At 41.9% G+C, this 16,204-nt stretch overlaps 1 protein-coding gene across 1 annotated transcript in view; it reads right to left on the bottom strand.

The window, feature by feature from the left end:
- ptprn2 (protein tyrosine phosphatase receptor type N2) overlaps positions 1 to 16,204 on the bottom strand; it is a 105,457-nt gene that overhangs the window by 19,519 nt on the left and 69,734 nt on the right. The window contains exons 12-13 of the mRNA XM_078291485.1: positions 5,793 to 6,008; positions 2,859 to 3,062 (exon numbers count right to left, since the gene is read on the bottom strand). Of these exons, the coding sequence (XP_078147611.1) occupies positions 2,859 to 3,062; positions 5,793 to 6,008 (420 nt within the window). The remainder of the gene's footprint in view (positions 1 to 2,858; positions 3,063 to 5,792; positions 6,009 to 16,204) is intronic.

Here is a 16,204-nt window from a genome sequence, read left to right as displayed (position 1 = left end):
GTTGGGATGGGAGGCCTGGATGTCAGGGAAACAATGTCTAATCCTTCCTAAGCAGTCTCCTCGGCAGCAGAGGGTGCTGGGTGAAATCAGGATGAAGGGACAACCAGGGGAGCCAGACACAACAGGTAACACATTACTGTCTAGCTCCACTGTCAAATTAAAGTGAACAATAGAGGAAACAGTTTGTACTGGGAGCTCTACGGTATGATAAACGCAGAATGTGGTGAGTGGTGCGCTACACAAAAAAATACATGGATTAATGCCTATATGTTTTTGTATGATAATAGGGGGACACAGTCTAATAATGGCTAAATGAACAGAACGCATTATTTTCTGTTCTTTTCTGTATGGAACAGAAATAAAATAGAACAGCACACAGTTTCTGTTGCTCACATCCAAATTAAAAATAGTGAGTAAAAGTCACTGAGGGCAGTAAAAGTTGCGTGCCTCGGTGACAAAATAGAAAATAGCAAAACACGTATTCATGATAAATTCATCAGACAAACTATTTTCCTTTGCCTTTTGAGCAACTAATGCATCATCTAAAAAAAGGAAAAATAAGTACTCAAAATAATGAAAAAGTGCCTTTAAGCGACATATTGATTTTTGGGGAGGCAATGATTAATCCAAGGGAACACAAAGTAACCGCATCAACATGTTGACCCTGCTATTGGGCAACAGGAGAACATGGACAAAGACGTTCAGTGTATGGGGGGAAAAACAGGCTTGGTACAGAAGGGATGTGACTGTAAAGTGCTGTCCATGGTGCTGAAGGGACCCAACGCTTCAGCAATAGACACAGTAATACAGCCCATACAGAGACATAGACAGATGTGTTTGCAATGCAAATGTTCCATATCACATCTGTTAATAATGGGTTTTTTTTAATCATTCAGTAGATAAAGTCTGCACAGTTGTAGCACCTTACTGCAGCTGACGAAAGCAGTGTAGAGAAAGAGGAGAAGGAAAATCTGAGAAGGGAGAGGTGTGTCAAAGGATGTGGTGAAAAAAACAGAGGGTGACTCAGCACACAGAGCATCTAATTCTGGTTTTGAATCTGGTAGTCGTTATGTAAGCCTTGTTATACTGGGCTGAAGTCTTGAGGTGGACTGCACCATGGGGTGCAACGCTATACTTCATTTATCCTGATGGCACCAAACTCCTGCTATAACGTAGTGTGTGTGTGTGTGTGTTTGTGGTGAGTGTGTGTGTGTGGGTGTGTGTGTGTGTGTGTGTGTGTGTGTGTGTGTGTGTGGTGATCGGGCCTCAAAAAAAGACCCCCAGCATGTGTGCTTTGGAAACCCAGGCACTCATCATCCTTCTCCACACGGTGTGAGCTCCAAAGAGCGAGAGAGAGGAGATGAGAGGAGAGGAGGAGAGAGATGGGAAAATATAGGTCTGAGATCAGTGATAACAAGGCAATCTCACACATGGTTTCATGTGAGATGGCAATGGAATTTTAAAGAAGAACCCCTATAGGACATCTCCATGTCAATCACTGCATGAAAGAGAAGTAAAGGTCCCTGTGCGTTTTACCTTTCTGCATTGTATTACTCGCGTTGAATTTGTGAAGAAACTGGGTCTAATAATAACAGCTTCTAGAAATGATTCACAGTGCCCCTTTTGTTATTGCAGGGCTAAATGCATTTCTATTGTCAATGTTTTCAAAAGGGACTTCACAAACAAGCCTTGACGAGTGCAACAAAACCCATCTATTACCACCAATACAAGGCATTACTCAAATTCACTCTCATTCATTATAGGCCCCCAATATAAAAGCTAGACATGCAGTGTGATGAATGCTCTCTCCATTAATGGAAACACTGCAAGGCATCTATCCATCTCTTTTATCAAGCTTGTCTCAAATGAATGAAGCGAAAGTTGTGCAAAATTAAAACAATCCATTGTGTGTGTGTGTGTAACCGATGGCAACCAAAAGCCTTTTCAAAGAAAAACCTAACAAAATTTCTAAAAACACCCAACTGACAATCAGCTGGGTAATGATATTTCACTTTTGAGCAGCTCTCATCACACAAAACAATGTCTGTCTGATTTTGGCTTCAGCAGAGACAGAGAGAGAGAGAGAGAGAGAGAGAGAGAGAGACAGAGGGGGTAAAAATGAGAAAGAGGGGAGAGGAGCAGGACAGAATGATAAAGAGAGAGAAAATGACACAGTACAGGGGAGAAAAAAGTTGGAGAAAAAATGGAGACAACAGAGCCAAGATAAAGCAAGAGGAAGAAAACAGCGGGAAGAAGAGCGATGAGAATAAAAAACAAAGATAACAGAGTTTTGAAGAGAATGAAGCGAGAGAGGGATGAAGAAGAGACACATCCAAACAGATAAACAGAGAGAAATCAAGCTGTTAGCTTTCAGCGCAGGGCCTACCATTTTCATAGATACACCGAGTCTGCAAACCTTACCCCATATACACATAATTCAATTTCACATTAAATAACTAAATACCCTTATGCTGTAGATCTGTGAGCTTGGAGGAAACACTGATGTACACCAACCTGACCTGATGTGTGCTGCATCAGGTACGAAAACCATTAAAGCTGCTGGTGCTACACTGAGAAGGACCTGGTAGGTATAGGAACGTGTACCAGCATACTGCAATACAGAGTAACACTGTATGAAGAGTGTTGATGGTCAGAAGCTGTGGTTGATTAGATGTAACAAGCAGATGTTTAGAACCACAAATGCTCTCCAAGGGCCTAGGTAGAAACCTCAACCTCCATCTCACCTCCTATCCACCCCCCCCCCCCCCCCCCCCCCCCCCCCACCCCACCACCACCACATGAATTAGTACCCACATCGCGCCTGGAATCAAACGCAACGCAAGCGAGAGGATCCTTACCAGTATCATGTGCCCGGTGGAGATGTCCATGTTGGAAGGGACCGGCTCTTCGCACCAGGAGGAGGTGCTGCTGCGGGTTGACGGGCTGGCCGCGGGCCCGTCGCTGAACTGGGACGACACGCTGTTGAGCCGCGAGTGGCGCAGCGTCTCTGGGCGCTCGACGCGCTCCGACGTCCGGATCGCCATGCGCTGGCGACACAGCTCCTGGGAGATTGCAGGAGATGACGGTGAGGCACTTGATCGTCAAAAATGCTGTTTTTTTTTCCTTACATCAGGTTCCTTGCAAGGTTTTATATATTTATCTTATTTTTAATGCCCATAACAATAGTTGTACATATGTTTGTGCTTATCCTTACGCTTAGGGGTTGAGTTCTGTAAATGCACCTTGTAAAATCCTGTATCTCGGTTGACTTGATCTGTCCTCACTTGTCTGTAGATTAATGGCTTATCCCCGTGGATTACAGAGCTTATACTAATTATGTCAAAAATACATGGTTGAGGAACCATACAGGGTTTACAGAATAAATTCACTGTGTAATACCTGTCTGCCAGACAGTGACTGTCTTCATTGTTTGAGAATGGATCTATAGTTGTGAACGTATCATTGTGCTCTTTCAAAGTAAAGCCTGCACAAAATCACCACACACTCACACAGTCGAACACAGTTGCTGCATTCTTTAGTGTGAAAGAGGAATCTGTATGTATCGTTTTTCTAGAGATAAAAACATAACAGGAGAATCAATCCATGATTCAGATGGGATTTCCATTGTAAACGTGTAACTACACAGACCCAATGGAGATAAAAAGGCATTGGCACAATTGTATAGTATAATTTCCCATTTTGACTGATATCGCCAGTTCATATTTTATTCTCTGGGGTTTCGGAGACTTTGCTAAAAGACTGTTCCCCCACTGCTACAAAGATTACTCCTCTCCCAATGACTCAGCTTTTCTCCCATCATGCCTCTGTGCAGAGACAGAGCATTAAAAATTCTGAGACTAGGCATTATCTACTCAGGCAGTCTTCTTTTATACAAAATGAAAAAGAAACAGGGAAGAGAGGGAGAAAAGAATGAACTGTCTGCTGCGTGCAATCTTATCGAACCGTCCCTCCTTATACACGTATGCACAAACACACGCAGTAACACATTCAGGCACACAGTCACACACACGCACACACACACACACATACACTCTATCTGATTCCCCCATAAGGTGTGGTCCCCCTTATCTCTGGGTGGATTTCTCCATTAGATTCACATGAGACCAGTAAACCCCATCATCTTTGGTTTTGGGAAGCAGAGCCAGTCAGAACAACAGAATCATTTCCATACGCAATTAATAACGGAGAGAGCCGAGCAGGGCAGAGAAAATGCCTTGTGAAAGCACATGCTATCTCATGATCTATCATAGTGATATTTCTCTCTGGAGAGCAGGGCCCTCTAAGCCCTGGTCTTGGATCAGCTTTCCCGCCGTCAGACTTTAATGATTAGAGCCATGAAGCGGTGCCCTGGGCCTTGGCCTCGGGGCAATATCTAGGCCCACCTCATAATTCATCCTACTTCTCAACATCTCTACAGAGCGCTGTGCTGTACCAGAGCGCAGAAATGTCCCAGAAGAAGGCAGGAGGGTGCAGTTAGTACCAGCGGGGGCCAAAGGAGAGACACATGAAGCCCAGAGAGGAGCACAGGTCGTGGGATTATAGTTTCCCGTTCTCCCCCCCCCTCCCTCGGACTACTAATAAGGATGAAAACAGGCCAAGAGAAAGCGATGTCTGTGCACTGTCATCCAACAATATCTCTCTCTCTCTCTCTCTCTCTCTCTCTCTCTCTCTCTCCCTCATACCACACAGTCTCCCAAAGCAACTGTAACTGTCGAACAGAGAGAACGTACAACATGAACACCTGACAGAACAGGTAGTCCAACCCCAAAGGTATATGGAGGAAAGATCATGCCCCATATATAACCTAAAATTTGCACAGTAGCACAATATGCTGAAATGTTTTAAAATATCGTGGGCGAGATATATCATCACTATCACATAATACAAATGCTAATGCACATAATCCTACATAATACCTGCTGTATACCAAAAAAAAAAAAAAAAATTTATTACATTTTTAGATGAGCAAGAATTACAAATGTGGAAGGTATTTTGCTTCTCTGTGGCCGCAATTATAAGACTCCACATTATAGGAAGGCAACCCTGTGAAAACCTGATTAAATATTGAAAATGTTAACGCGACATGCAGATAAATGTGTTCTGAGTGCCACGCTGGGCACAGCTGAGCCCCAACACTGAAAATCAATACAGCCCCGGCTGCCTGTGGCCCTGGAGGAACAGAGGGAATAGGTCACAGTGGCGGCCTGTTCCCTTGTCGCACACACACACACACACACACACACACACACACACACACACACATACTCTCTCTCTCTCAAACATGTAATACTCAAATGCGCACGCACATATACACACAAACGCACATTTACATGCACACTCTCATACACGTAGTGCTCAATTACACACACACACACACACACACACACACACACACACACATACACACACACCACTCAGGCCAGGGTGAGAATTGGACACACTGAATATCTAGAACAGTAATCAGAGGGAAATGGGGAGGAAATAAAAAGGATTAAAATGCTGTAAATAAACTCAAAGAGAGTGATTTTTGAAGTGAAATTTTTGAATTATACAAGATGAGGCAATAAACGCAAGAAGCAAAATCTTCAAAAGAGCAAATAGAAGAGAAACACACACACAAATACACACACACACACACACAAACCAACACCTAGACGTAAACCTATCATAACAGCAGCCTTGTCAGAATAGTGTGCATGCTCCGCCAATGACAGAGCGCAGGCTAAGTGTCCCGGCCGCTGATTGGCTCATGGCGAGGGGGCTGCTCTAACCTGATAGGTTGCGGTGGCATCAGTACTGGTGTCAGTCCCCAGGCTGGCCAGCTTCTCCTTCATGCGGAGGTGGGAGCGCTGGCGGAGGCAGAAGAAAGTGGCGGACACTGCCAGCACCACCAGGATGAAGAGCATGCAGAGGACGGAGAGCAGCAGGAACTGGCCCGACTCCACCCTGGTCTCCTTCACCACGGGGATCTGGGTCAGGCTGCCTCTCTGGAGGACACACACGCACACACACATCCAAAACACAGAGAAAACACACTGTCAGAAAACTAATGGATGGTACTTTCTTTTTCTGATTGATTTAGTCGTTTTTGATTTACAGCAACCACCACATCGTGTCGGCAGAGCATCACTTTTCACTTGACACTAAACGGGGAGGCTCGTCTCCACTTTCAAGGAAAAAATGTGTGTACAGCAACATTGCTCCATTTGCTTCCTTACCCACCTCTACCTCCTCCCCCACTCTTCCCACCCACCACCCCTGCCTGGCCAGCCCCATTCATTAGCCAACACTAATACTGGTTTTATAATGTGCATTCAGACTCAGTCAACCCCTATTACCAGCCCCTGTCCAGTGCTGTCTCCACACTGTGTCCCACTATAGATATTTACAGCCCCATTTAGTGCTGGCATGGGGCGGGCTGGCACTGTGCAGCTACAGGAGGTTGGGATACTAAAAGCTTGTGGTTAATTAGCTCCTCTGGTCCTGAGTTTGGCTGGATTAGGCCCTGGCCCAAGCCACCCAGCTAATGGCTACCAGGACTGGAGAGACACAGGCGGCCCCAGACTGGACCTTCACACACCCACCAACCAGTTGAATAGAAAAGGCCTTTTCAGATATTCAGACCCCCACTGCATTGCTAATGGTAATTCCAGCAGAAAGGTACGGGGTTGCCTCACACACTCTCTGTGTGTATGTGGGAAAGGTGGACTGGTTTTTGCTGTGCTTTAGTATCATCGAAGAAAGTGTTTTCAGTATAAGAAGCAAAAGACTGTAGGTTAAAGAACTGGACTATGGGCTGATAATTGGTCCACTCATGGCCATTTACTGTAATGATAAATTCCCTGTGGGGCCCCACTGATACAGAATCTTTGAGAGCATAACAGCGATAATTGGGAGCAATAATTGGAGAGGATAATTAATGATATCTAAAATGTACTGTTAAAGATTTTCTTTTCTGGTTGCATAAAATATAGACATCTTGCAAAGCAGTCCTCACATTTCCCTCTCAAATGGTGACAAAAGAAAAACCATTGAATGCTATTTGACCGCCACAATTTACTTGACATAAATCATCCTTACTGCACTCTCTTATTGATGCAAAAACACTTATAAATATTGTGTTTCTGTATAGTATAGTTCTCCGTAGTCTAGCCTAATATAAATGTCTTCAACATTAACCATCAGTTGTCGTGCAAAAAATCACTTTTTGTACTAATTTTATGATTGCATTATGAGTTGAATACATGCCAATATCTATATATGTGTAAAAGGCCAGTATCAATATCAATGCACAAATACATCAGCTGGGCTCTAATTCCCTGTATGCAATATTGAAAGATTGATGGGCAAACTGAATCAAATCTACATCATGAAAAAAATAGCAGAGCTTTGACATTTAGCCTCAGGCTCTAATGGGCCCGCTGATGGATAGCTGCATCTTGTTATCCCGTTTTTTCTATCAAAACACCACACTTCACCTCAGACCAGTAACAATGCAGTTTAACCTTGTGGCTAGTAATTGCCAATGTTTTAGTGGTTGTGTGGATGCCCTGGTCTTTTTGATTACTATGTTGGTCCTGATGACAGTTTCTGTTGATTGCAATTGCTGCGGCTCAAGCATGCAGTTTCAATCAACCATTAAGAGGTTGGACAACAACTGAGAGGTTTGAAGAGTCTCATATACGAGCGCAGAGGGGAGAAATGGCCTCGATCCAATTACTACATCTTCTGTGTTGTCCGGTGATCAAATGAATACATATAGGGCTGACATTTAAACATGAACACAATATTAGGTTCATAGTTGATAGATTGCTTGGGTTTGTACATGCATGTTGAGAATGCAAATCTTCTCGGCCTGCGTTATCCTCTCTGACACATTCACACAGTTAACAGCATGAATAGAGAACCTGAGAAACCCCCATTAGATAAGCAGTTTGACTAAATATTGAACATATTTAATACTGTAGACATCGGTGTCGTGGCTCAAGTCCCTTGCCTCTGAAACCAAAGTGCCCCCTATGGGCCTATAGGTTCAAACCTGCTTCAACCCATTTCCAGCACTGATTTTCCCCTCGCTATTCCGAAAAATAAAGACTCTTACAATAAAAAACGATCCCTCAACAATGTGTGGCTACTCTCAAAAATATGAATCAGGTAAAAACACCCTGAGATTAACTCAGGAAAAAAGTATTTGAGAACAAATAGGCTTGAAATACAACATTGCAAGCTTAAAACGAGCATTCGAGGCGGTTATCATGTTATGTTAGGAGAGGGAAACCCGAGAGAGAGAAAGAGAGGGAGAAAAAGAGGGGGAAAAGAGGAGATGAAAGAGATTGAGAGCTATCTTCAAATGCGTTAGGAGTGTTTGTACATTTGTTTGTTTTAGAATATAATTGGACTGTAATTGAAATTTCTAACTCATACGAAACAACACAACCAGACTCAACAAAATAAAATTACATTTCAAGCATTCAAAAACCACCTGCAGAAAAAGTTAATCTATTTCATTAAAACAGATTTTGATTAGTAATTGTAAATAATATCAATAAATAAAAATAAAATGTCCAATAAATCAATAAATCTCATTATTATCATAATCAGAATTTCAGAAAATATTTTTCCACTTAAAATGTGATTTTCACCTGATGTGAAAATGTCATAGCAGAAATTTTCAGTGCAGTGTAGTAGGCTATGCTTGATTTATTAAGTGATCGACATCTCCAGTTGACATGAAATAAAGATTTTTTTTGTCATAATTCTACCACCAATTAAAAGTCACGTTTTAAATTTTGATCAATCCATTTTTATTAATCCCTTTAAAATAATGTTCAAGACTGCTATTCTCACATCTCCCATCCTGTGTGTGTCACTGCTGAGGATCCTAACTCAGTGAAGTTATTACTCTCTGCCTCTAACAGACTTTCCCCCTCTGTTTCTCTCTTCTATTCATCTTGCCCCTGTCTGGTGGATTAGCCAATCTGAGGGGAGACAAGGGGCAGATGGATTTCGGTGCTCTGGATTATTCAAATGATAGAGGAAAGGTCAGGCAGAGAGGTGCCACTGGGGCGGCTGGCTATCCATTCACTCACTTCACAATACCTTTAAGAAGTACAAGCGAAAATCCTCCCAAACACACAAATGCCAAACCTCACCAACCCTAAATGTGGGTAAAAAAAAAAAAAAATACAATTACAGCTACTACTGCAGATTTCAGAGGTTTCAAATTATCCAAACTTAAAGCAGTTAACATGAAATAAAATGGGATTGATAGACCTACTATTAACAAAAAAAAAAATCACACATGAAAATACAGATATAGCAGATATAAAATGATATCTAATATATTATATAATTATTTTACATAGGGACAAGCATATTAAATACAGGCAAGTACTGTATGAAATATTTTAAACTTCCTGAATAAAATATTGAGGGAAATGTGTTATTTTTCTGATTAATTTGTATACTATAATAAAAGAACCGTGAAGATTATGATCATTAATTTGAGAAATAAAACATTTCCATATGGCATAAACCATATGCCATATCACCATAAAAACTGTAAAATAAAAATGTAATTTCTACTCAGTCAGTCCTACTCTAGATCTTTGGAAATAGACACTGGAATAGAATAGAATAGAATAGAATAGAATAGAATAGAATAGAATAGAATAGAACAGAATAATTTTGAGTTCAGATGCACGTATAGACCTATATGCATTTAATTTAGGTTAAGAGAATTGCGGAACGTTTTCAACAAAATAGTACACATATTAATGGGAAAACAGACCGGATTTACCATTTATCAATCACACGGTTTATCAATTAGAGCAGGTCTAGTGAGTCTCGGCCAGTACCAAGGGGAACTGAACCCTGAACGAAAACTTTGTCCCTGCAGCCAGATGTGCTGACAGCAAACAACCGGGCAAAAGCACAAGTTTCAATATGAATATTTATTAATTATTAGTTAGAATTAGTTTACCTTTAGATTAGATTACCTTTATTTTATTTTTTTATATATTTTTATTTCCCGATGCTCGCCCAAATTACAGCCTAAGCTTTTGGAGAATCAAGCTTTGTTCCAGTATCGCAGATATGATGACACTAACAGTAACCGAAGGATGCTACATCCCCGCATGTAATAAATCCTGCAATGCAACATTTACAAATCTTCACTCACAATGGGGACAAAAATCTGCTTTCGACGTGATCTAGGATTGTTCACAAGTTTTCAGGGCCGGTCCTTTAAGGCGCCTTTTACGCATTTGTCGCATTACAACTTGCATATTGAATACGGCACAAAACACGACACACGTGCATGGAGATAATTACCCAAATCCTCGCCGCAACGCAGACCACATATTTTGCAGTAAATCGAGGATATGTCTTGTATTCCAGAGAGCATGGTTAACCAGTGACGCCCGCAGCAGCTCCAAGAAGCGTTTGTGCGTCCCGGCCGCCCACTCAGTCCGCTTCTCCAAAAGTTCCCCTGCAAGGGTCCCATGCGTCCCCCAGCACCAACAAAAGACCGCGGCTTCAACACGAAGATGAAGAAAAAGAAAAAAGGGGAGAGTCGGAGAGAATAAAAAAAGGAGAAGAATGTGGGATATGCCCGCCTGATTTTCCGAGCCTCGGAAGAATGTGCAGAAGCCCCACTAGTGAGTCCTTTCAGCGCCTCTGTGCCAATGAAAAGAAATGGGGAGGTGGTGGGGTTGGGTTTTTTGCGATCATTTAGTTTAAGGCTGAGCCCCTCCTTATATTCAGCAGCTCAGGAGTCCCCGTCCGTTGCACATGTCATATCCACTGGTTGCTATAGCGATGCCTCCACATGTTGTCGACAGTGAATGTTCAAGGAGCGATGCCTGGCTAATAGGCTTGCGGGCTGAGGGGCGATATGAATGGACATAGGGCTAGTCACTCATTTGTTGAGCTACTAGGGGTCTCTGTGTTTGGTGTGTGAATTGCTGTTTTCTCAGGCTCTCCTTTTCCTCTGCTCCCTCTCCCATGGATTCAGTTATGTGAGCAGAATAAGGGAGATGGGGCAGTCTATTCTTCAAAGTAGGCTTTTGCATCCAAAGCTGAAGTGAGCATTATTATAAGAGGCTACCACACAGTACAGTAGTTGTAAACTATATGAATGGTGTATAGGAGATTTGGTGTAGTCTAAGAATACTCGGTCTCAAGTAAATTGTATGTAATTCTGTCCTCCCTCCTAAGCTCTGCTGAATTAAAGGGGAAAAAAAGGGGGGAAATTGCAAGTTAAAAAAGTTTTAAAGATAAAATCCACTAAAATGGTATCCTAATTAGCAATCAGTCCGAAAAAATGATCCTATGGAGAGCAACAGCTGCACTTAGCAGGGAGAGAGAGAGAAAGGGGGATTATGGAGAGCACAGGGAGAGAAAGGGAGAAAGAAAAAGAAAGGGGGCGGTGAAGAGAGGAGAACGGGGGTCCTGTCAAATGCAGATGACGAGTCTTGGGGAGGGGGGGTGACGGGGGCTCTCCAGTTTATTTTTTCCATTCAGAGAGCACCCCCTCCTCTTCTCTATTGTCCCTCTGTGTGACAGCTGGAGTTGGCAATGTGAAGGGGAGAACAAAAACTAGCTCCCTGTCCAGCCTAGGTCCATGGCCGCATCGGACGCCACCCCACATTCAAACACCAAGCATCCCGCCAACGAGGCGGCCCTCAAGGACGGGATCTGCTGCAGAACACACTCAAACTGACTCAACAATTTTTTAAGGATCTCAAAAATTCGTGAACACTTGACCTATTATATTATGCTATTCCAAAACTCACATTTTCGGTACCCTACGCTATTTTAAACTATGAACTATATCACGTTCAAAGGTGTTACAGCATATAATTAAGTTAATGCTGCTTTTTCATAAATAGTATAGCAAGATCCCTTAAAGACTTCAGTAAACTTTGTTTCTTCCTTCTCAATATACACAATTAGCCATCCTAGAAGTGACACTTTTCACTTCACGCTTCCTGCACAATAGCAAATGCTTGCTGCACAGTGGCATCCTCGTTGGAGAGGAATTATTTAGAGTCCAAATTCGGTTTTCATTTCAACTGCCAGAAGGCACAAGGAGCAGCCTGACAGCCTGTTGTTTGAGAGACAAATCTTGTCTTGCAACAGTTCAAACGGAAGGAATGGGCTGCAGTGCTTGATGTAGCACTAATGCAGGATGGATGCAAGAGTAATGCATGATGAGGGCCTTCTGTGACGACTACCACTGTAGTCACTGAGTGGCTATATTCCTGAAAATAAATAAATAGGCGCCCCTGCAGCTAATCCCCAGAAAATCAGTCCCTACATTAAGTCAACCATATGATCATGCCTATCCTATTCTCTACTGAACTGGAAGGAAGCTCCGTTCAGCCTCTCCCATGTGAGATACCCTGGTCACCCACCTGTCAGCCCTATCTAAACCCACACTCATCCAAACAAGGGTATCCACCCAGACACTGTATTGGACCAAAAACAGGAAGAAAACGTCTACATAGGATAGGACCAGTCACTTTCTATACCTGCTCTGAGAAGGAAAGCCTGACTTTGACACCTGTTGTTTTGCTTCACTTGAACTCTGCGTAATGGACACATTTTCACACATTTCAACCATTACGCGCTGCACAGTATGATTTCACGACTCATGTCACATCCTCTAGCAAGGCCACTGCTAATGGTTATCACACCAGGGAGTTTTGACGTGCATCGATTCATTCTCACAAACATACAGTAGCCAAGTTCAGTAACATCTCGGAGTCACTCTCATGGTCACACCGAGCGGTACGCCGCTGATATTCGTATGTGCTGTCACGCATGTGTATTCCTCCAGTAGCTCCTCGGGGTAACACATGTTCGAACCGACGCGGCGAGTCCTGCAGGCTTATCTGTCCTCCTCTCCGCTGCTCCAATGTTTGTCTCCATGGCACATTTCACATTTCTCATAAAAAGATGGAAAAGCAGAGAGCATGTTTAAACAACGGGAGAAGGAGGTATGCAGCACTTCACAATGTCGCTGGGAGAGAGGATGAGGAATGTTAAACAAATGTCAGGATCAAGTGCACTACCTGAGATAGCAGTGCACAGACACCCAGTGATGCTTGTGTGTGTGTGTGTGTGTGTGTGTGTGTGTGTATTGTTGGAGAGAAAGGAGAGAGAGTTGAGAAAAGGGAGGAAGAGACAATAACTGTGTATTGTACGTCTGATTGCTTAGTTATAGTTACTTGCTTGCATTTACAGGCTGTGCAATTCTGAGTATATTTACATGTCTGTCCCTGTGTGTGCAATCTAAATACGTGCAAAAGTGTAAGTTCTTCCTTGTGCAATATACAATACACGTGTCTATGCGTATATACCTGCATGTACACTAGCTTTACAGCCTAGCCTGGACACCGAGAAGTCAGGCTTTGTAATATATTTGAGCAAACAGAAGATAAGGCTGGTGTGCAGAGGACAGGGAGGGATGCTGATCAGAAGCCTGCTGAGCTGTTGGTCCACATACCAATCACACTATAATGACATCAGATTAGACTAATGCCATTTACACTGCTGCCACACTACAATACCGTGTTCACCAGCCATCTACACAAGAAACAAACCGTTGCATTGTGTACCTGCAGGCTTAACTAACGTGCGCTACCGTTATACCAAAAATAGTTGGGATTTCTGCTTGGCTCTTTGAAATGGGGTGCAATAAATTATTCATAATAATATCTGAGCAAGACCGTTGCTGAGGCTCCATTTGGGAAGGTGTTGGAGGATTAGCTTCTAACTGTAATGTAGAGAGAAATGTATGCAAAACAAAACACATTTGGGTGTGTGCGTGTGTTTTTTTTTGTGTTTTTTCTACCAGATACACCAGCTGTTATTGTTATTGCTGCAGTGGTATTACAAGATGTGTGTGAGAGAAAAACAGTGTGCCTCATCTGGGTTTTCACTCTTTTTCAAATGGTCTATTTTCACGGTTTTCTTTTAATATGCATAATGAAACATAGCTCATATTGGCAGCAAAAGAGTGATTTGAAGCCACACTCTGGTTTAAAAGTAGCTTTGTCTGAAATGTGCCAACCCAAAGTTTGCAGTCAGACTGTAGTGGTGTCGTTTTGGTGTAGTGTTAGTTGATACAATGTGGTTTGATAAAATACGTAAAGTCTTCACTCCCATCTAAACTTCCTTTTAAACATCACTTAAGCTGCAAAAAAATTGATACTGAAGTGAATGTCTTTCAAGGTTTGTATCTGTGTGTAACTGTGTGTGAAAGAGAGAGAAAGAGAAAGAGAGAGAGGGAGAGAGAGAGAGAGACAAACAGAGAGAGAGAGACCATGTTTCCTGATGGATGATGTTCAAAGACAAAAAGGTCCCATTTCTGGGTTTTACTTGAAACATGTGAATTACTGTGTCTTGTGCTCATCACTTGCTCGGAGAGGAACCATTCAAAGCCCATGTGTGTCAGCCATGTCATTCTGGTATTTTCCCCCGATGAGCTTGTTCAAATAGGCCTCTTTCTTATGTGAATCCCAGCTCCGGCATTGCCCATGCCAAGTAGTTCAAAGCAGTAAACATCAAGGTAAATGCTATGCCTGTCATCTTGACTATATTTAAAGCAGGGAGGCAACCCACACACATCCACGACAATGTGCACTTCAAAAAGAAACAGTCTTGTGGCGTCATGGCCTGGAGTAGGAAATCACACCATATCTGTAAAATGAGTCCAGGATAGAAAATTTTGGTGTAATCTATGAGGATGCGAACAAAGTGATACATATTTAGTGTTCATTTAAATCGCCTTAGCTGCATGTATAGTGCATACTGTGGTGTGCATAGGAATGCTTTCACAGACATGATAGAAATTAAGCCAAGAACCAGCCATGGTTAAATTGAAAATTATGGATTAATCTGGATGTACTCTTTGTACTCATCTGTTGGAGCTGAGTGGTCATCAAAGCCACAGCCTCTTCTCTACTATTACGTTTAAACAATAGCATTAACTATGATGTTAAACCTGCCTGCTTCAATTCTATTCAATTCAACTCTACTGAAAAGAACTTCATTTATCCCACATGGGACAACTAAATGGGCACAATGTATCCCATTAAAAAAGACAGGACAGGATTTTATATTTGATAGTTTACATTAGAAAAATTGTGACATAAAGTGCAATTTAAAAAGCAGAGTGCAGAGAGAGGTCAGCAGGCAAATGCATAGTTTAACAAATATTGAAGAGTAAAAAATATTAAAGAGTATTAAAGTATCATGGAGCAGAGTATGCCAATCAATTAGAGTATATCAAGTATTAAAGAGAGGCTTTAAAATCCTATGTAAAATTCTTATTGATTCTGGTACAAAAGCATTCTTCCTCTGGTTGTTTTTTCGATGAGGAACCAGAAATGTTCCTGATGGAAGGACATTGAACTCATTATACAGTATGTGTAACTCGCCAATAAAACTCATTGAGGCTCCTTTGAGTGATTATTTAAGCACACATTTAGCTTTATATTTAAGCTCTGATCTTCCATTTCAATACTGGATTAGTTAAATCCAGACTAGCCATGAACTATGTTTGTGAAAGTTTAGTTGAATTAGTACAGCTTATTTTTTTAATTTAAGAAACAGCCTTAATTCGTGGCTGGTTTCAGCCGACAATAATATTCCTTTATCACTGCAGCCGTGTTGACACAAGAAAGATGTCTGACATGGATAATGTTTATGTTGGCTACCCAAAATTAATTATACCAAGTTACCAAGTGGCACTTACAAATGGAAAATTAACGTAAAATCAACACAGTATCAGTGAAGGTGTTTGCACTGTTACCTGAGCCAACACAAATTACGCTCACATTTGCATTCATCATAATGGGAAGAATTATTTCCAAGATATAATTAGTTTTTGATGAGGGGATATTATGATAGTGTAGGTGAAACGTCATTAGACACCAAATAAAATGCCCAAGTCCAGAATGCGATCCAAGTTTGCAAAAGAAACACTATCCAATCACGAAAGGTAATTGAAGGTAATACTTCATTCCATTGTGCGTGCGAAGATAGAAAGAAGAACCGCCACTAAAAATCTCACTCAACACGTCCACAGTCAAAAACAGCAAGGAAAACACCAAGGTTTTAATTGTTTTGTTTGAATAGAATCCACACTACTTTTAGACTATTATGTTCTCGGCAG

The sequence above is a fragment of the Centroberyx gerrardi genome, chromosome 22, assembly GCF_048128805.1.
Source record: "Centroberyx gerrardi isolate f3 chromosome 22, fCenGer3.hap1.cur.20231027, whole genome shotgun sequence".
In the NCBI taxonomy this organism is placed as follows: Eukaryota; Metazoa; Chordata; class Actinopteri; order Beryciformes; family Berycidae; genus Centroberyx; species Centroberyx gerrardi.
Note: the sequence above shows the minus strand (reverse complement) of the source record. Positions and strands in the feature narration are given on the sequence as shown.